This window comes from Dipodomys spectabilis, unplaced genomic scaffold (assembly GCF_019054845.1).
Source record: "Dipodomys spectabilis isolate Male_0828 unplaced genomic scaffold, ASM1905484v1 ptg000039l, whole genome shotgun sequence".
In the NCBI taxonomy this organism is placed as follows: Eukaryota; Metazoa; Chordata; class Mammalia; order Rodentia; family Heteromyidae; genus Dipodomys; species Dipodomys spectabilis.
The window spans coordinates 14628252-14649454 of NW_024870716.1; the positions used below are offsets into that span (position 1 = coordinate 14628252).

General features: G+C 44.8%; 1 protein-coding gene across 1 annotated transcript; it reads left to right on the plus strand.

Annotated features, from left to right (window-relative positions):
• Nucleotides 1-1045: 1045 nt before the first annotated feature.
• On the plus strand, nt 1046-18212 carry LOC122106170 (polypeptide N-acetylgalactosaminyltransferase 10-like). The gene is made up of 2 exons (XM_042677470.1): nt 1046-1281; nt 18003-18212. The coding sequence occupies exons 1-2, from the start codon at nt 1125-1127 to the stop codon at nt 18101-18103; spliced, it is 258 nt and encodes an 85-aa protein (XP_042533404.1). The 5' UTR covers nt 1046-1124; the 3' UTR covers nt 18104-18212.
• Nucleotides 18213-21203: the final 2991 nt, after the last annotated feature.

Consider the following 21203-nt stretch of genomic DNA (forward strand, 5'->3'; position numbering starts at 1 on the left):
AGGACGTTGCACTTGCTAGGCAAGTGCTTTGCCACTGAGCTACATCCCAGCCTCCCGTCAGCCCAGTCATTTTAACTCCCAGGGCTTGGGGCTGCCTGCACATCCTCCTGGAGCCTGGTACATGGTCTGGCACATGGGTGCCAGCTGATGCTTTGCCAAATAGGGCTGAATGGAGACAAACTCTGAACCGAAAGTTTGGGGAAGGGCTCCATGCACGGGCTGAGTGTCCAGAGGATGCGTGGTACTGGGCCTGCGTGTGGAAGGGGCCCAAGTACAGGTTCAGGTCACCTCCCCATCACTTAGGAAGAGCAGGCAGGTGTCACAGGGCAGAGGGCACTGATTGAACTCAGTTCTAAACATGAGCATACACCCACTCAACATCTGGGGTCTTTGATAGGAAGAAACCCAGGGTTCGTGGAACAGTGCACACGGATCACAGCGTGGACCACATTCCATGGCTGAGGACACTAAGATCCCGGCGTCAAAGCAGGTCTTGGTGTTTTCAGTCCTGGGCCAAGGCAAGTGCAGAGCACCGAACCCCTGCTGTGGATTGGTAGGGTTCCAGCACTAGAAGCAAAACAGGAGGAGCTCAAATCTCGCCCAGCAGACTTGAGGCCAGGATCAGATCCTTGGGCGCACTGGAACCGCACCAAAATGCACCCGGTGCACCACCGCTCAGTGTGCACAAGTCAGAGCCCAACAACCCAACTCCAGCATTTTGTTACTGCTCCTCCAGGTAGGGGAGCCGGGGCAGAACGGGATGCACCATTGCGACTCAGGAGGGGGGAGACCTAACATCGGATGTCAGGGTCGCCCCGGGGGTAGACTGAAACCCTTTAGGAGAAGACGGAGGTCGAAGTCTACAGGTGTTTGCTAGAAAGTCTGTAACAGGGTGTTGCGGGCCTGGTGGCTCCACCGTGCCTGACATCGGTGTTGGCGGAGAAGACCCCCCCCCCCCACGGCTGTGACTCAGTGGTAGCATCCGGTTCCCTGGTTGGCGAATGGCGGGCCGGTGCTGCAGCCGCTGGTGCTTGCACAGCTGCTGCCGAGGCCGCCGGTGTTCACGTGGACGGACACGGAGCCTGGAGCGGGTGGAACCGGCGGGGCACGGCTGACTGTCCCCGATGAGGCATAAGGAGAAGCGGCTTCTGCAGGCGGTCGCTCTGGTACTGGTGGCCCTGGTCTTCCTGCCCAACATGGGGCTGTGGGCTCTGTACTGCGAGCGGCAGCCCGACGGCATGCCTGGGAGGTCGGGAGCGGCTGGTCCCCATGGTGGGACAGGTGAGTGCCTTGGGTGTGGTGGGGCTAGGGATGCTCCCCCCTCCCCCCCATCTGGTTTCACTTCAAACCTTCAGCTCCTTCTCTCTCCTCCTCCTCCTGTCCGGGTCCTCAGAGGCAGCCCCTGAAGAGTCTGTACTTTTTTCCATTCCCCCCCCCCCCCCCAGATGGGGTAAATTGAGGCTCCGAGGACAGGGATTTGTCCACTCGGCAGAGTCAGAATTAGAACCCAGGGCCCTTAGTGCCCATTATGAAACTCTTATTTCTATTTTCCATACTTTACAATTTGTCTGCCTTTCTGTTGCCCTCTCCTGGCCTCTGACCTTGTTCTCTTTCTGGGTAGTACCCTGTTTGCAAAAGCCTGTATCCCCAGGGTGTGATGCTTTCTGTAGGACCGGTTCCCCCATCACTTCTGCTCCCCTCCCTCACCCCCACCTGCTGATCCTGCTGTTTTTACTCAGGTCAGTCCCTTTCATGTTTTGCCATTTGCACAGGGACCCCTGGAACTCCCTGCCCCTTTTTCCTATTCTTTCCCTATCCTATTTCTGTCTCAGATCCTGTGAATTCCCTGGGGAGTGAGTGCAAAGATGCTCTTGGAGTTTCCGGTCCCTTGGATGGGGTGAAAGGTCAATTTCTGGTTCTTGAGGAACTTGCCACCCTTGACCCTCCAGGAGTATAGAGGTGTCCAGGTAGAGGGATCCCCCAAAATCTCCCAGAGCGCTATCTCCTGAGGGCAGAATGCCACATACCTTCCTTCTCTACTTCTTTCTGATAGGACGTGCTATTTCTTGTAGCCCAAACTGTGATAATTGTTTTTGCCTCTTTGAAACTCACTCATGTCTCACGTATGTGTACCTGCATATGGAATAAATGATCATTTTTCTTCATGTGCATGTGTGTGCATGCTCAGATCGTAGCTCTTGAACTCAGGCCCTGGGTGTAGTCCTTTAGTTGTTTTTCACTCATGACTGGCATTCTACCACCTAATCCACAGCTCCACTTCTGGCTTTTTGGTGGTTCATTAAAGATAAGAGTCCTACAGACTTTCCTGGGTGGGCTGGCTTAGAACTAGGATTCTTAGATCTCAGCTTCCTGAGTAGCTAGAATTACAGGTGTGAGTTACCAGCTCCTGGCTTGGATTTACATTTTCCTGCACAATCACATCACTCTACCTCTCTCACCTCCTGGCAAATCTATGCATGCTTGAATTGCTTTGTATATTGTGACATTTCAGATTTGCTTAAGGGATTTTTGTGGCCCCATGGGAAGTGGGTAATGTTCATATCAGGGTCAGAACTGACTGTTGGTTGCCCTCAAGGGAAGAGGCTGACTTTTTGAGGTTGATGGGTTTTCCTTTCTCCTCAGTGTCAGGCTGCTGCCTGGCTGTTCTGGTATCTTGAGTGCAGACAGTTCTTTGCCACAGGGCGGATCAATTGGAGCTTAGCAGTTACCCTAGTTAATTGCAAACCATCCAAGAGGAGTTGGCTTGATCTTTCTGGTACATCTTAACTGTTCAGAAACTGAGGAAAGTTAGCAAGGTCCTTTCCTAAACCCTGAGTTCAAACCCTGATAGCCAGCCTAGCCTTTTCCCCCTTAAATTCTGTGTCTTGTATGTTTTTCTTTCTTGAAATCTCCTTCAATTCCTATCCTGTACCAGTATCAGGGAGAAGAGGCAAGGGCTGTGCTTGACTTTGTCATTAACTTGCTGTATGTGCTTATCATCCACCAACTCCATCTCTTGATTGACTTGCCAGCATTCTGTGATGTGATCAGTGAGTGGATACAGGGCTACTGCTTTTTCCTGGGGTATTGTCCCTGACAGCATCCCTAGGTTCAGGGGTTCTATATTGGCAAAGCCCCAGGTAAAGGGGGTGTGTCCTGTCCAAGTGCACATCTCCTGTGGAACGGCTGTGACCAGGTCTAAAAGAGCTCTTTTTTTTTGGGGGGGGGGTCCGGTCGTGGGGCTTGAACTCTGTGCCTGGGCGCTGTCCCTCAGCTCTTCAGCTCAAGACTAGCACTCTACCACTTGAGCCACAGCACCACTTCCAGCTTTTTTCTTTTTGCTTATGTGATGCTGAGGAATCGAACCCAGGGCCTCAGGCTTGCAAGGCAAGCGCTCTACCACTGAGCTTGGAAATGTAGCCTGGAAAGATTTCTGTAATTTTCTTCATAGGGGCTGGTAGCCTTAGATTGCTAATCCCTGCCTGCTTAGTGTGGTGAAATCTGATGTCACTTGGGAAGGGCTGTTGATTTAGCCAAGCAAATCTCCTTGTGTTGTTGTTTTTCTTGGCTTGCTTCTACCAAGGAGCCCCACTGATGATCGTCTGGGGAGAGAGGCCTGGCTTCTGGTCTTCTTTCCTGCCCTAAACTCCCTCAGTGACCTTAGGAAAGTGGTTTAACTATTCTGGGCTTGGATTACTCCTTTGTGAGGTTAGTTTAGATTCCAAAGGAGGAAAGGCAAACATGTATTAGAATGGTGTTTCCTCTCCTGTGGTCAAGACAGACATTATTAATCCATCTCTCCCCTCCCATTGCTAGAGCAGACTTTACTAATTAAGTCTACTAAGCCTGGAATCAGCTGGTCTCAGACTAGTTCTCAATACTGCTGTGAAGTTAATGATGGAGTAATTCTGGTGAGGTAAGAAATAGGTATTTTTGACACAGGGGAACAACGCAGTGGTGGTACTCACTAGACCGTATGTGGCAAATGAACTATACAAGTTTTGGATGGGAATGGGAAGGAAAAACTGGGAGAAGGTGAGAGACAGGGAGTGATATTGCTAAAAAGAAATGTACTCTTTTCCCAACTAAAATAATTATAGCCCCTCTGCACACCACCTTTATACTAACAATAATTATTTTAAATGACATAGGTACTTTGTTATGCCTTTCTATTTCTAAGGTCCTGTGGTTCTGAGTTTAGAAGCACATATTGGAAAGATTTGGACTTTAAGACTTCAAATGTAACCTTTGAGGAGGCCCTAACTTGAGAGCTTGTTCATATTGTAATGCCATCTCTCAGGCTGTGGTCTAAAGTTGTTCAGCCTCTAATCTGTTGGCTCTGGTGAGAGATAACAGATAAGGGAATCAATAATGGAAAAGCAAAGGCTTATTGAAAAGATAACCATGTAGCAACAATTAGGTAACCATTTAATTATTTCTTGTCCACAGTCAGTTGTTATATTGAGATGGCATCAAGAATGTCATCACTGTGCAAAGAAATACCTCGAAGTGAACTTGGCAGCTGGAAGTATGTCCTGTACCAGCTAATTTTCCCTAATGACGTTTGAGTTGTGTGAGCCAGTTTTGTGTGTGTTGTCTGTATTTCGCGTATACCTGACCTTCTGCATCTTATATTTGGGTCATAGTCAGAAAGAGAAAGACTTGAATGAGACTTTTGCTTCTCCAACAACCACAATGGCATGGGGAATGGAGGTAGTTTATCTAGCCTTTGTAGCATGTACAATTTAATGGGGAAAGGATGTAGCCTGTTGCAGTTCCTGTGGCCAAGAAATGCATCATGGCCTCAGTAGGTGGAGATATCTTGACACGGTGTGTTCTTTAAGAACATAGCACATGGTGTGGCACTTGGAAAACTGGATTTTTGCTGAGTGAGTGTTAAAGTGGGAGGAGGTACTTGAGAAGTCACTGTTCCATTATGGAAACAGGCAGCAAAAGGGACATCACATACTCGAGTTCTCACAGGAGGAATGCAGACATGATCACAGTGCTCTCCAAGTCCTCTGTGTTCTGCTGCAAAGACTTTCTTCCCTCTACATACTAGATTCATGTCTACTGTTATTTCCCTCGTGAGTCAAATTAGCATGCCTCAGTTTTGGTAGCCAGTACTTAATTACACCATTTGGCTGCTGGAACCTCCCCACCCAACACACACACACACACACACACATACTCATACCACACACACACACACACACTCACACCACACACACACACACACACACACACACACACACACACCAGTCTTGGAGCTTGTACTCAGGGCTTGGGTACTGTCCCTGAGCTGTTTTGCTCAAGGCTATTGCTGTACCATATGAGTCACATCTCTGTTTCCCACTGGGTTCCCTCCCCGCTTTGGTACTTAATTGGGCATCAGAGGTTCACGGTCTTCTTGCATAGACTGGCTTTAAACCATGCATAATTATTAGATCTTAGCCTCCTGAGTAGCTAGTGATACCTGACTGTTTTTGCGGATCCATTTTTGTAAATTTTCTTTCCAGCCTTTTTACTTAATATTATTTTTGGTGGTACTGAGGTTTGAATTCAGTGCCATGCATTTGCTCATTTGCTTGCTTCATCCACGCCTCCAGCTTGCAGTCTCTTTCTCTCTCTCTCTCTCTCTCTCTCTAGCTCTTTCTTTTTGTCTTTCTCTCTGGTTATTTTTATATGTATTTTATTATAAAAATACTGTATGGGGGGATTACAGTTCCATAAGTAATGAGTACATTTCCTATCCAGCATTGTTGTTACCTCCTCCTTTGTTTATCCCATGCCATCCCTTCCCTCCCCACCTCCCTCAGATACCCCACCCCATCTTCCTCAACTCCCCCGCAACGAAGTTGTGTCTTTTACATCTCATTGTTACAATGGGTCAACCTGTATCCTTATTTAAGCATTTTGTTATTTCCCTTCCCTCCCCAAATTAAAAAAATGTATGTATAAGATGTAGGGCACTGGACAGAAACTCTTCTCTCCAAGTAACACACACACACACACACACACACACACACACACACACACACACACACACACACAGAGAGAGAGAGAGAGAGAGAGAGAGAGAGAGAGAGAGAGAGAGAGAGAGAAATGAAGCTGTGGCTCAAGTGGTAGTATTCTAGAGCCTGGAGGAAAAAAAAAAAAAGCTCAGGCCCCAAGTCAAGCCTTAAGACTGGAACACACAAATAATCATAATTTTTGATTCTCCCTAAATTCCATTGCTAAGGTATTCAGGATTTAATGAGTTATCTTTAGATGTTATCTCTAAAACTACAGATGATGAATAAAGCAATAATTTAGTGCTCATGTTGCATGTTCAGTATAGAACAACTGAGAAATCTACTCCACAGGTATCATCTAATATGTTGCTGGCTGCTTTGACAATGGAAGAGAACACTTGGTTTCTCTTGTTCTCGTTCTTACTCCCTCTCCCTCTCCCTCTCCCTCTCCCTATCTTTCTCTCTCTCCCTCTCTCTCTCTCTCCCTCTCCCTCTTCCCTTCTCTCTCTCTCTTACACGCTCTCATTGTTTCTCTGTGTCATTCTCAATTTCTGTCTTTCTCTCTTTTTCTTTGCTAGTTCCAGAACTTGAACTCAATACCTCACATTTGTTTGGCTGGCACCATACTATTTAAGCCATGTCTCCATCCTGGTTTTTTTTTTTTTGCTAGCTAAATGGAGATAAAGTCTCATGAGTTTTTCTGCCCAGGCTGGCTTTGAACTGTAATCCTCCTATCCCAGTTTCCTGAATAGCTAGAATTACAGGCATGAGCCACCAGCACCTGGCTTTATTTTTTTCTTTACCTTTCACTAATGATAGCAAGTCACAAGCACATAAAATGTGTTTAATGTCATGACGACAAAAAAAAATGCAACTGGTTATGTGACATAACATTACAACACATCAACCAGGAGAAGATTGAGATATATTTTGTCTGTTTCATCTTAATGATTGTGCCTATATTCATGTGGCTCCAATTCATGAGTAGCTGGTCTTTCATAGTTCATTTCATACCAAACCCAAAACCAAAACAAATCCTTTTCTTACATTTTTTTTATTTACTGAGATACTTTGCCACAAATGATCAATCACTATACAAATAGTTTTTTTTTTTTTTCCTTTTTTGTTCCTGGACACTGTCTCTGACCTTCATGTTCAAGGGTAGCAGTCTACAACTTGAGCCACAGCTCTACTTCTGGCAGTTGTTTGTTAGTGTGGTTAATTGGAGATAAAGGTTTCACAGACTTTTCTGCAATTGCTGGCTTTAAGCCAATATCCTCAAATCTCAGCCTCCTGAGTATATAGGGTTACAGAGGTGAGCCACTGATGACAGGCTTGGTTGGCTTTTTTTCTTTTCTGAACAGTGCTATTAATGCCATATTCTCAATTTATTTTATATGTTCTTTCTGCTTCTCTATGTTCAAGGTTAGATTCCTACTTCATCCAAAAAATGTCCTTGGATTGACATTGCTGTTACGGCTGCAGTTGTTATTTCTGGGTTGTTACTAAAGCAGAAAAATATAGACCTGAGTTCAAAGGAGTAACTGAGTGTGTACATGGTAGTCACTTCCACTTGCGTAAATACAGCTGCTGGAATGTGACAACCACCATTGTAATCATGGGTCTTATTACTTCCAAGCACAAGGTGCTATCTGAACAAATGCTGAATTCTAACTATCATATTCCTAAATGTGTCACATTTTTCTTAGGATATCTGGGTTATTGTAACAGCTGTTTGTAAATATTGTAAAGCCCACATTAGCTACAGAATGGGTAAGAATATTTGGACCCAAATGTCAGCCCCCACCCCAACCCATGAAAAGAAATGCAACGTGTGTACTGACACTTAAGCAGAAGATTGAAATAGCAACCAGGATCAACTTCCAGCTGAGTAAGTCAATAGACATTTTGAGTTTCTGACTCCATCTGGGCCAGTTTTCTTTCATCAGCTGGCCTAAGAACATTCAAGGATATTGAGAGCCTAAATGTAAAAATCTAGCAAGGAAAACCCAACAAGGTATGGGCTAAACAACATTTTCACTAAAAATTTAATATATTCTCCCTGAAAGTGAATGTTAAAGTGCTTATTTAAGAACAATCCTTTCCTTTAAAACAGGGACATGAGCAGCTTTAGAATTTGTCATGCTCTGATCTCTCATTCTGAAAATACCCCATGCTATTTTATGTAGTGGTAATGAGTTAGATATTTCTAGTGCTTGCCAGGCCTGGGTAAGCATTCATGAGAGCTGTTGTAATAAATAAATAGTAAGAGTACATTGCTCTGATAATAGCAACTTTCATTGAAGGATGTGAATGTGCCTTGTGAAAAGTGATTAGAATCCTTAGAAAGGCTTTCATTAGAAATATAGCAGTTTTAAAATGGAACAGTAAGGCAGAGTAAAAACAAAAAAAGATTTTCTGACGTGTTTCTAATATCATTTGTAATTTTGGACATCCAACCTCTTGTCCTAAGCAACTGAAAACCTAAGAAAAGTTCCAGTAATAAAATTATTGTTCTTAGGATTTCTTTGTTTTGTATGCACATATACCTGCTAGCAAATTATATTAGGTAGTTACCTTTGGACACAGCCAGATGATAAATACCTAGTTGAAATTTTATTTAGGATTTAAAGTAAGATTCTCATAGCAATACTCTAGTTCACTCTACAAAAGACGTCAGGACTGCTTAAAGACAATCAAATATAATGACTAAAGCATAAAACTCAAATGTTTGTTTCTCAATTGACTTTCTTTAAAAAGAAAACTCGTCCTTTTATTTTAAAAATAGTTGCATAATAATTGTAATTACAATTATTTCTGACTAAATGCATTGCTACCTAGATAAAGTGACAGGTGACAAAGCCACTCTGAGATTTTTACTGTGGTACTTGTGGCTTGACTGAATATGTGGTGTATGTTTCATTTCAAAGAGGCATGCAAGTTTGAAAATGTTTTCTTCTCATGTGGTATGTAGACAAAATGAAGTTTGTTTTAGTCTTAACACACACATACATGCATGACATTAGCTCTTTCCTTGTCTCTCCTTTGATAAAGTAGAATCTTGCAATGAAACCGGCAAAGTTCTGTTGAATTCCTTTATAGTGTGATATGTGTGAAGTTTCTCACATTGTTCACATGTTTCCTTGAACTAAAGATGGCACTTGCATTTGGGCATGCATTCTGGATTTCTTTAAGAAATCAAAATTGAGATGGGAGTCTAGGTATAGTGCCTGAGATTATTAAAGTTTATTTTTTGACATAGAAATCATTCTTTTTCCCTTCCTCTCCCCAAATCATACCAACATCAAATACAGTGAAAACAGGTGTTTAAATAGGGATACAGGTTGACCCATTGCAACAATGAGATGTACAAGACACTATGTTGATAAAATGAACTTTACAATTTAGGCAGGGGGTGGGGGTAGGTGTGGGGGGGGGAGTGTAGTTGAGGAGGTGGGAGGGAAGGTAGGTGAAAAACAAAGGAGGAAGCAACAATGCTTGATAAGAAATGTACTCATTACCTTGCTCATGTAACTGTAATCCCTCTGTACAGTATTTTCACAATAAAAAAACTTACTTAAGAGAAAAAAAAAAAAGATGTAGGGCACTGGAATCAAATACAGTGAAAACCAGGGAAGGGGGAACACAAAAAAACATAGTACATTATAAATATGTTAAAAACAATAGCAAGAAAGGAAAAACTACTGTGTCCCTGTCTTGGGGTTCCTTTCGCTTAACATCCCCTTATATGGTCATATGTTACATAGCTTTTGACCTTTTCTGCTTGTTCTATACATATACTAGTTATTGCAAATAAGTGAAACCATAGGACCTATGTGTCTTTGGGCCTGGATTACTTCACTTAATAAATGTTTTCCAAGTCTTTCCGTTTCCTAACAAATGGGGGCAACGTCATTCTTTCTGATGGAGGCATAGAATTCCATTGTGTGTGTGTGTGTATACACACACACACACACACATATACATATGTGTGTATATATATATATATATATATATATATCACATTTTCTTGATCCATTCATCTACTGAGGGGCAACTGTTTTGGTTGCACATCTTAGCTATGTAAATAATGCTGCGATAAACATAGTTGTGCTGTTTGCTGGTTATTTTTTGAGATGAGGGTTCATGACTGTTTCTGCCCTTGCTAGCCTTAAACTGTGATCCTCCTACTCTTAGTCACCTGAGTTGCTAGAATTATAGGCACTTGGCCTGTAATTTTTTTTTTAAAATTGGTTATATTGAGGATTAAACTTGGGGCTTTGCCCTTGCTTGGTAGGAACTTAGCACTTACTCCATGCCTCTAGCCTTATTTTGTATTGGTTATTCTCAAGGTAGAATCTCATTTTATGTCTGCGCTGTGATCCTGCTGCTTCCTATGTCACTGGGAAAGATAGATATGTGCCATTGTGCTTTTCCTATAGCTGAGATATCAACCATGCCCCACTGCTTCAAGTCATCAGTTGAGATGAAGTCTCTCAAATTGCTTGCATTTGTTTTTTGACTGAGACTGGCCTCAGACTGATCCTTCAGTCTTTACCTCCTCAGTTGCTAGGATTACAGGACTGAATCACCATGCCTGGATTACTTTTAAAGTAAGGGAAAGTAGAATAACCTGAAGGGATTCAATAAGAAAGTAGAGAAAGTAAATCACACATGCCATGTGGCGCTGTCGCTGCTATGCATGGAAAGTTGGGCCACTTCACTATCAGGTGCAATTAGTGAATTGAGCCAAACAGGCTTAAATGAGTAGACACACAAGCTCTAGTTGGCTTGTGGTATGGTATGATCTGGAGGTTTGTAGTACTGTCAGGGCGTGGGCTTCTTCTCTCTAAGTTCTCTTGGTTCTGCATTTATATTAGACTGAATACTCTGCACTCCACAAACCCCTCCTCACCTTGGTGGTAAAATATGATAATGCTTTTTGACCTTATATCCATACCCAGACCCTAGAGGAGAGAATCTATCTCTGTTGCCTCTGTAGAAAAGACAAGAAATGTCTTTTCCTATTATCTTAGTATAATCTGTTTAAATCTTTTATTTTATTTTTATTGTGAAAATACCATAAAGATGGGCTACAATTACATGGGCAAGGAAATGAGTACATTTATTACCAAGCATTCTTGCCTCCTCCTTTGTTTCCCTTCCCATCCCTTCCCATCTCTCTCCCCACCCCCCACGCCAAAGTTGTAAAGTTCATTTTTTGACATAACGTCTTGTACCATCTTATTGGTCCACTTTGGATCTGATGTGTTTATTATGATAGGATTCATTCACAATCACTAGTCAGCAAGATGGGCTGTGCTGGGTGACTTATCCTACTTAGAGCTGGAGATGGGATTGGGACACCCCAGTCATATGGAAAGGGCACTTACACAGAGAAGAAGCTGGCTACTCCTGGTTGTGGGGGTGGGAAGAGGCTGACAGATGTCCATGCCAGATCCCTGCTGACATCGTGGGGACTAGACTTGAACCTCAAAAGGCCAACCCTTTGCCACTCTAGCCCTCTCCTTGTGGAGCACTGAACCTGTATCCTGTAGATCAGCACACTCTGACACACCTGGGCTGAGATGCTAATGGCATGGGCCTCAGTTTCTCACTGGGGAGAGTTTGAGTGTTAGGATTGACAGCCTTGTTGCCTCAAGATGAGTAGTTGAAATCTGTCTTCATTGAGAAATGTCTTGTCAGTTCTGTGGCTGCCTTTCTCTCCCTGCTCTGAGAGCTGCTTCTCTCTCACGTGCATGCAAAGTCAGCTCACAGAAAATCTCGAGCTGAAAATGAGCTTCTGTCTCTTCAACTTCCCCTGCTCTTCCTAGCTGGAGGAGGTGGAATGTTCATACTTTGGAAGCTAGAGGAAGCTAAACAATTCCGCTTGTTGTGGGTGGGTGGGTGGGTGGGTGTGTATTTATGCATGTGTAGCTGGTTCTGCATGTGGCTCTCTTTCTCACTCTTTGATCTATCCATGCTTCCTGTTTGCTTCCCTCTGCTGAATAGAGATAGGAGAAGGAAAGGGGAAACAAAAAGCAGGCCCAGTTTTTCTTCTCGTTCTTGGGTTTTTAAGAAGTTGAAGCTGTGAATGCTGAATTTTCCTCAGCTTCCTTAGATGATGGAAGACACAACATAAAATACTACTAATAAGAATTGCCACGCCTACTCCAGTGAAGTCTGCTTAGCATGGGAAACCAGCTTTCAGACCTGAGAATGGGGCTTTACAGAGACCTATCTCTGAGTATTGGGACTTCACCGAAGTCTACCTCAGAGAATGGGGCTTTACAGAGACCTATCTCTGAGTATTGGGACTTCACCGAAGTCTACCTCGGAGAATAGGGCTTCAAAGAGGCCTGCTCCTGAAAAGGCTGGCAAACCCCTGGGAAAGATGTGTTTCTGCTTTTCTTTTCTTCACTGTATAAGAGTGCCTATTAATCTTTTACTGTTTCTACTGCTCTTTGTACTTACTCATGCTCAACGTTCCTTTATTCAAAGCTCTTTCTTAAGAGTGCGACTCCAATATCTGATGAATGTCTTAAAAATATGACTAACTCACCAGAGTTAAGTGCTACCCTGAAAGCCCCTCTTATGGAGGCTAGTAGACAAGTCATAAGTGTAAGGTCCGCTCCTGGATGGCAAGCAGACTCCACCCTCCTGGCAGCAAAGTCTCCACCCATTACCTGCGTTACCTAGGCAACTGGGACACCTGGAAGAGGTCACATCTGCATCCGCTGAGGTCACATCTGAATTTGATGTGGCCACACCTTTCCCCGCCCATACCCTACATAAGGCCTAGCCCAGGCCCAGACTCTCGCTCTTTCTCTCTCTGTTCGTTTCTAGCTCTCATGCTCTTCTTTTCTAGCTCTCTTGCTCTTGCTCTTCTAGCTCTCTTGCTCTTGCTCTTCTTTTCTAGCTCTCTCTGCTCTCTCTGTGCTCTAGCTCTTTCCTCTCTCTTTCCCAGCCACGTGGAGTGCCAACCTTGCCTGGTCCCAGCAGGTCTACTGAATAAACCTACCCCTTACCTGAATACCACGTGCGTGCTGGTGCTGTTCTTACTCGGCTACCTCTTTTTAAAAACCTAACATAAATGGTGCCGTGACTCGGATAAAGGCTTATAGTCAGGAAAGCTGGGATTTCTCTGTTTTTTTCCTCTTTTTTCTTTTTTTTGTTCTTCCCTTTTTGCTCTGAGGAATACCCGCAGTTCTGACGGCCTTTTGCGAACTTGTCTGTCTGCGGCGGAATCAGCGCATCGATACCATTGCTGCCTTCACATTCACGTCCACACCACTTCTCTACTCTGGTGAGTGAAACTACTCTACGGCTCTCTGTTGCTCAGTCTCTGTCCAGACGTGGCGCCACGCCAGAGAGCTCCTACGGCCTTTAGCTGAAAGGCCGGTCACCTCTGAAGCTGAGGACGCTTGGTTTTGGGGGCTTGGCCATTTCTCTCTAGAGGGCTCTGGGGGAAGTCGGGACGCCGCTTCTGCCTGGTCAGCTCTCCTTCACTCACCAGACTGACTCTACTCATTTAATGGGGTGCTACGAATCACGCCTGAGCCGTGAAACCCCTTTGAAATGTCTCCTGCGCTCCCTGGAAAGCCAGAGAGCCTCATTTTTATGCCATTCTCAGAAGTACAGTTTTTGCTACTGCAATGGTAAATGATCAGAAGTCTGTTTACTTTCAGGCTCTCTTTGCTCTCTCTCTGCCATTCATGTCCAACTTTCCCTATCTCTCCCTTTCTCTTTTCTACATTTTGGCTTGTGTCCTGAAGAGTGCGACGCAGGCTGGGTCCCAGGGACCGCCCTCTAGGTTCCCTCTCAAAGGCTAGCCAATGTAGGCTTGATCTATTTGTTCAGGCTTTCTTTGCATTTTTTCAGAAATTCGCCATCTTGAATTCGCCATCTTGGCCACGTGGTAGGTTAAGGGTTTGGCTCCATCTGACCCTTAACCTTCCACTAAGTTTACTACTCCATCTATTCTAAGGTGCCTTGCTAACAAGTTGCTCTTTTCACAGGCCCTGGTAACGGAGGCCCAACCATCTGATATGCTTTGTTAGCAAAGATGTCTAAATGTTGTCGAAATTTTAGGTTTTGAGTTTTGCCTTTTTTGTTTTGTGTTGTATATTCTACTACTGACTACATGGTTCTAAAATACTGGGCATATCTATGCTAAAATTCTCATCACATCTAATGAGTTTTGTTATTTCAGAATATTTGTTGGTCAATTCTTGATAAGAACCAGGTAAGCTCTACTTATTCTACTTGATCTCCTTGTTGCTTTAATTGGAAATAATAAAGGGCTTTTGTGGCAAAGATTTCGGTTCAAAGCCAGTCCAGGCTGAAAAATCCCTAAGACTCCATCTCCCAACTAACCTGCAAAGAGCCAGGCTGGAAGCATGGCTCAAGACTCTTATCTCTAACCACCCAAATACTGGAAGTGCTATTGTAACTCAATGTGGTAGAGCACTAGCCTTGAGCAGAAGTGCTCAGGGACAGTGCCCAGGCCTTGAGTTCAAACCTCCTTGAATATTAGTGGTACTGTAACTCAAAGTGGTTCAGTGCTAGCCTTGAGCAGAAGTGCTCAGGGACAGTACCCAGGCCTTGAGTTCAAATCTTGAATACCAACTGGGACAAGCCATCCCAGCAACGAGCACCTAGACTCAGCCAGTCTGGGGAACAAGGGAACATGGAGAAGAGTAAGAGGAGATAATGTCACATCAGCTACTTTGTGCCTGCCCTTTCAAAATTAACCTGAGCTGGGAGGTCAGTAGAAGTAAGAAGCGTGCCCATCTAGTGTCCATACCAGTCTACCTATTAACTGGACAGGAATTTAGATTCTTGCCTTTGTCACCTGACTTCTCCACCTAGTCGCCCGATGTCAGAAGTAGCTAGGGACGTTTCTAACAACATTTTCAGCTCAAGTCCTTCCTCTTGCCATTTATTTGCTCTCTAGTATTTTTTTTTCCAGCCCCTCAATGCTCATGAGACTTCTCCAGACTTCACCTAAGGACTCACACCACCAAGGGACAGCTGCTGCTCACTGCCTTCTCTGGGAGGAGACCAAATTCCAGCCTTTTACCCCTATTGTCGACGCCCCTTGTCAGCAGGAAGTAGCCAGAGAGAATCCTCGCCCTATTTCATGATTATTAAAAGGCTGGAATGTAAGGTCCGCTCCTGGATGGCAAGCAGACTCCACCCTCCTGGCAGCAAAGTCTCCACCCATTACCTGCGTTACCTAGGCAACTGGGACACCTGGAAGAGGTCACATCTGCATCCGCTGAGGTCACATCTGAATTTGATGTGGCCACACCTTTCCCCGCCCATACCCTACATAAGGCCTAGCCCAGGCCCAGACTCTCGCTCTTTCTCTCTCTGTTCGTTTCTAGCTCTCATGCTCTTCTTTTCTAGCTCTCTTGCTCTTGCTCTTCTAGCTCTCTTGCTCTTGCTCTTCTTTTCTAGCTCTCTCTGCTCTCTCTGTGCTCTAGCTCTTTCCTCTCTCTTTCCCAGCCACGTGGAGTGCCAACCTTGCCTGGTCCCAGCAGGTCTACTGAATAAACCTACCCCTTACCTGAATACCACGTGCGTGCTGGTGCTGTTCTTACTCGGCTACCTCTTTTTAAAAACCTAACAATAAGTAAATATAAAAGTATTGGGGGTTTCACGAAGTCACTTCAGCAGAAGGAATTGTTTGTAAGAGATTTGCAAGAAGCTGTAGGTGCGGCTAGAACAGAAAGAATGTATGGCAATTGCTGAGATAACTACTTAGGAGAAAGAACTTCCTGTTTCTTTCATTTACTAAGAGACTTGCTAGATCTAGGCCTCGTGACCTTACTATTAAAGAAGGAACAGGAAAGATCTTATGGGACAGTTAAGGCCTCTATAGAAATAAGGTAATGGTTAGTTGGTGACAAACATGGAAACCCATTATATTTCTTAGAGATAAGCCGGAAACAAGTGCCTATCAGGCGACCAGCTGGTGACCACCCAAGAATGAAGCCCTGCAGCAAGATTGTGTAACCTTTTGCCCTTTCTTATGGAGACTTTTGCTATAAAAGTTTGTTATCCTCTGCATTAAATCGCACTCAGCATCCACTCCTCTTGTGTGTGAGTTGTCTGATTGCCATCTCCCCACCTATTCAAGTTCCTCCACTAGGTGTCCTCTGTCATCCCGACAGAGCCGGTCCACGGCAAAGAATCTTAATGAGGAGGATATATGTAATAATAACTGTGGCTGCCATTCATTTAGCCCATCACTTTTTTTTTTTAGTCAGTGGTGGGGCTTGAACTCTGGGCCTGGGTGATGTCCCTCAGCTCTTCAGTTCAAGGCTAGTGCTCTACCACTTGACCCATAGCCCACTCTCTGTTTTCTGGTGGTTAATTGGAGGTAAGAGTCTCACAGGCTTTCCTGCCCAGGCTGGCTTTGAACCATGATCCTCAGATCTCAGCTGCCTGAGTAGCTAGGATTACAGGCAAGAGCCACTGGTGCCTGGCTTGTATGGTTGCCGTGTTTGACTGAGTTCAGGAGGCCAGGCATTTAACCTCCCTGGACCCTCTGTTTCCTGGCCGGTAAAGTAGAGCTTTACCTGTCTTCCAAACCAGCAGAGTACAGCTAAAATTGGGCTTGTCAGAGCCAGAAGCCAATGACTCATGCCTGTAATCCTAGTTACTCAGGAGGCTGATATCTGAGGATCATGGTTCAAAATCTGGGAGACTCTTATCTCCAATGAACCACCAAAAAACCAGATGTGGAGCTATGGCTTAAGTAATAGAGCACTATCCTTGAGCACAAAAGCTCAGGGTCAGTGCCCAGGCAGGCCCCTGTGTTCAAGCCCCGGTTTATCATAGGAAAAAAGGATAGGGTGGGGCTTGTTCATTTTTTGACCCATACCTCTATCCCACCTGGCCTTCCTTGGGTCAGCTGTCAGGTGCTGTGGCAAGGGATGAGTCATCTTTTCATTTGGGGAGGGCTGTGGGAAGAGGGTCTTCCAGAGGTGTCGTTCCATGGGTCTGGGTGCTCCTGCTTGTTTCTCCCTACTCCATGCCATCTCTTCCCTCTGCCCTCTGCTTTCCCCTGGCAGTGGGCAAGGCAGGTGACTGCTCCTGCCACCAAGGCCCTGCCAGGGAACAATGGGCCACATTAAGAAGGGCTTCCAGGCGCCATGCCAGAGGTATTAAAGGGACATTTGATGACTTTTAACCTGAATCATCAGGTTTCGTACTCTTTCATTCTGCAGCAGGTAAAGGGCATGAAAACCTAGGTATGGATTTCTACCCCTGGCCTTGTGGGGTTCTCCTTGTGGTGTTAGTGTGCCTCTTTTACCCCAACCCTGCTTTCAACCCTTACTCTCTCAGTGTGTATCTGTGTCACTCCTCACCTCCCCTCATTCCCAGTTGGTGTTGGGCTGTGTGTATGTGTGTATGTAGTGGCTATAAGACACCATTTTGGAACCCACAATTGCTCCGCTCCGTGTCCTGTCCCTCCTTCTCCCTTCTACCCTCCTCCTCTCCTCTCTGTGCCAGTCCTGGGACTTGAACTCAGGGTCTTGGCACTGTCTCTGAGCTTCTTTCTGTTCAAGGCTAGCACTCTACCACTCGAGCCACAGCATCACTTCTGACTATTTCTATTTATGTGGTACTGAGGATTCAAACCCAGGGCTTCATGTATGCTAGGCAAGCACTCTATCACTAAGTCACATCCCCAGCCCTGTCCTGTCTCTCTTAACTTTTTCCTTATCAGATGGGCAGCCATCTTTGACTTGAATACACCCCAGTGAGGGGGGAGGGGGTCTCACTCAGTTTAGCTCAGCAGGGCTTAGGTAATCTGCTGTGGCCTATAATGACTTAGAGGGTCTTAATTATTTCTGTCTCCTTCTGTATCTTTCCTGGCAGGTAGAATTCATCTCTGTCTTTTAGAAATGCTTATAGAATATAATTTGTACAAGCATAGTGACATGGATGTTATGGTGTATTTGTCATTTTCCTAAGGCCTTCCCAGGAGTGAAGTACTGTTGAAGGAGTCTTCTCAGGACAGCCTCTACAGTGAGCCTTTGGCTGGGGAGAGAGGATTCCCAAGATCTACCCTCTGAACCTTGCACTTCTTTTGTCTCTGGACCAGTGTGTTGCCTGTGATCATTTAGTCCAGAGCCTAATTTAGGCTCCAGTATAGCCACGCGCTTCTGCCACTATAGTATGTATTGCTGCACATTCATCACCTGAATATGCTGTGTTTCAATAAAGCTTTATTTGCCAACCCCTCTTCTGATTTCTTCCTGGTAGAAGCCCTGCATTGTGAGGTGGGGGCCATCCTGAACTGTTTGACTCTGGGTAGACCCTTGAACTGGCAGAGCCTCTGTGTCCTTATCTGTACTTTGTGTGAGTTGGGAGAGTGAGTTCTAATGTTCCTGCTTCAGCCCTGGGATTTCAGTTAAGATCTGAGTTCCCTATTGAGTCTGGCCCAAGCTTTGATTCAGACTCCACCCATTTCTCTCCTTCTACCCTGTCCTAGCTTTCCTGGATCCCAGCTCAAGGCTCCCAGCTCCTCTCCCCACCTCTGCTGGAATCTCAGTCCATTCTTAACACCCAGCCAGAGAATGCATTTATGAGTAAAATCAGAGGCTCCTATCTCTTTTCTAAGATTCATTAGTACCTTGCAGCTACTGCTCAAGTTGAAGCTCCTGCTTGTCTGGCCCCTGCATACCCCTCCAGCCTCATTTTGTGTGTGTTGGTTGTGTTCACCATCACACTCCAGCCTGTTGGCTATCTTACACAGGAGGCTCACTTCCTCCCTTAGGTCTTTACTCAGAGAGTGAATGAATGCTCTTCCTAACAACTTTGACTTAATTCTTTTCACTGTTGAGGTCTCAGCTCTAGTGTCATCTCAGACAGCCTTTTTTGTTGTTATTGTTTGTTTTTTTGTGTGCTCATCCTGGGTCCTGAACTCAGAGCCTGGGTGCTGAGGCTGATCATTTTTGCTCAAGGCTGGTACTCTTCCACTTGAGCTACAGATCCCCTGCTGGCTTTTTTGGTGGTTAATTGAAGGTAAGAACCTCATAGACTTTTCCTACGTGGGTTGGCAACAAATCGTGGTCCATTAAATAGCAACCTCCTGAGTAACTTGGATTACAGAAATGAGCCATAGGCATCTGGTTTGATAAGCATCTGTTAGAGCTGACATCTGGAAATTCCCTTATCACTCTACAACATACCTGTGAATGATCCATTGACTAGAATCACCTTGCTTGTTGGTTTACATGTTTGTTTTTCTGCTTCAGTAGGTCATAAGCACCGTAAGATTCAGGACCTCATCTGTCTTATGTACTGCTTCCATAGCAAAGACAAGCATATAGTAGCACTCAGTATCTTGACTGACTGCTGTGTTCCTGCTGATGTTCTGTGAGTGTGTGTGTGTGTGTGTGTGTGTGTGTGTGTGTGTGTGTGTGTGTGTGTGTGTGTCTTAGTATTGGGGGTTGAACTCAGGGCCTAGGCACTGTCCCTAAGCATTTCTTTCTTTTATTTTTTGTAAGTTGTGGAGCTGGTACTCTGGGCCTGAGCACTATCCCTCAGCTCTTCAGCTCAAGGTAAGTGCTTTACCACTTGAGCCACAGAACCACTTCCAGTTTTCTGGTGATTAATTGAAGATGAGAGTCTTACAGACTTTCCTTCCCAGGCTGGCTTAGAACTACAATCCTCAAATCTCACCCTCCTGTGTAGCTAGGATTACAGGCATGAGCCATCGGCTCCCATCTGCCTTTAGCTTTTTTTTTTTGCTCAAGGCTGTGAATCTACCATTTGAGCCATACTCTACTTCTGGCTTTTTGGTGTTTAATTGGAGGTAAGAGTTTGATGGATTTGTCTTCCCTATCTGGTTTCGAATCTCAATCCTCAGATCTCAGCATCTTGAATAACTATGGTTATAGGTTGAGTCGTGGATGTCTGGCCATCCAGGACTCTTGTCTGCTGCTGTTCCCTTGTATGACTATTCTGCTCTTGGTGCTAGGAGACACTACACATTCTCCCTTAGGAGGCTACATTCTTGTGCTCCTATCTCCTCTGGTGAGATCAGAGGCCTCAGAAGGATGAGCTTCCTGGAGGAGCAGCTAGTTCTCAGCCTGAACTTTCATTGGAGACTTCCTCTTCAACTTGTCCATTAACATCAATCTGTTTATGCCCTTGGCCTACATAGCTTTGTGGGTGGTGTCTCCGAATGAGGCTCTGTCTAGTTCTCTCCCTTCAGATGTCTTTTAAAAACATTTTTTACTACTATAATAAAGATGATGAACAGAGGGTTACAGTTACATAATTCAGATGGTATTTTTAAGCACAAAAGAGTCTCTTTGGGGTTAGATTTTTGTTCTGGAAATGTGGAGCTCTGTTTACTCTGTTGGGAGGAAGGTGTTTGCTGCAGCTGGTGTGAATTTCCTGTGAGTCCAGAGATACATCTCTTAAAGAGAAAGGCTGCAGCCCAGTGACTCAGTCTTTCCTTAGGCCACAGCTCCCCTGAAAGGATAAAAGAAATCACAGATGGAATTGTTTTTTCAAATAAGATCTGTGAAGCTAGGCACCAGTGGCCCACACCTGTAATCCTAGTTATTCAGGAGGCTGAGATCTGAGGATCACAGCTCAAAGCCTACCCAGGCAGCAATGTCCAATTAGTGTCTAGTTAACCACCAAAAAGTCAGAAGTGGAAGTGTGACTCAAGTGGTAGAAGTAAGCCTTAAGTGAAAAAGCTAAGGGACAGCTCCCAGGCCCAGAGGTCAAGCCCCAGTACCAGCACAATACACACACACACACACACACACACACACACACAAACATACACAAAGTAACAATAACAAACTTTTTAAAATTCTAAGCCTCATTCCTCAGAATATGACCTTAGTTGGAAATAGGGTGATTGTAGTTACATGGTTAAGGGGTGTTCCTACTGGAATAGAGGGGGGCCTTAATCCTACTTTGCTGGAAAGACTAGCTCTGCAGACATAGGCAGAAATTGGTGTTATGCTACCATCAGCCATAGTACACTAAGGGATCCCAGAGGCAAGGATAACTGTTTTAATCTCTTCTAGCTCCTTCTGTTCCTTTTTTAATTCTTAGAAAAGATCCTCCCTTCCACGGAGGATTAACGAAGCCCACTGCCCATACGTGTTCTTTAACTAAATCCACTCTCCTGATTGAGAGATCTTCACC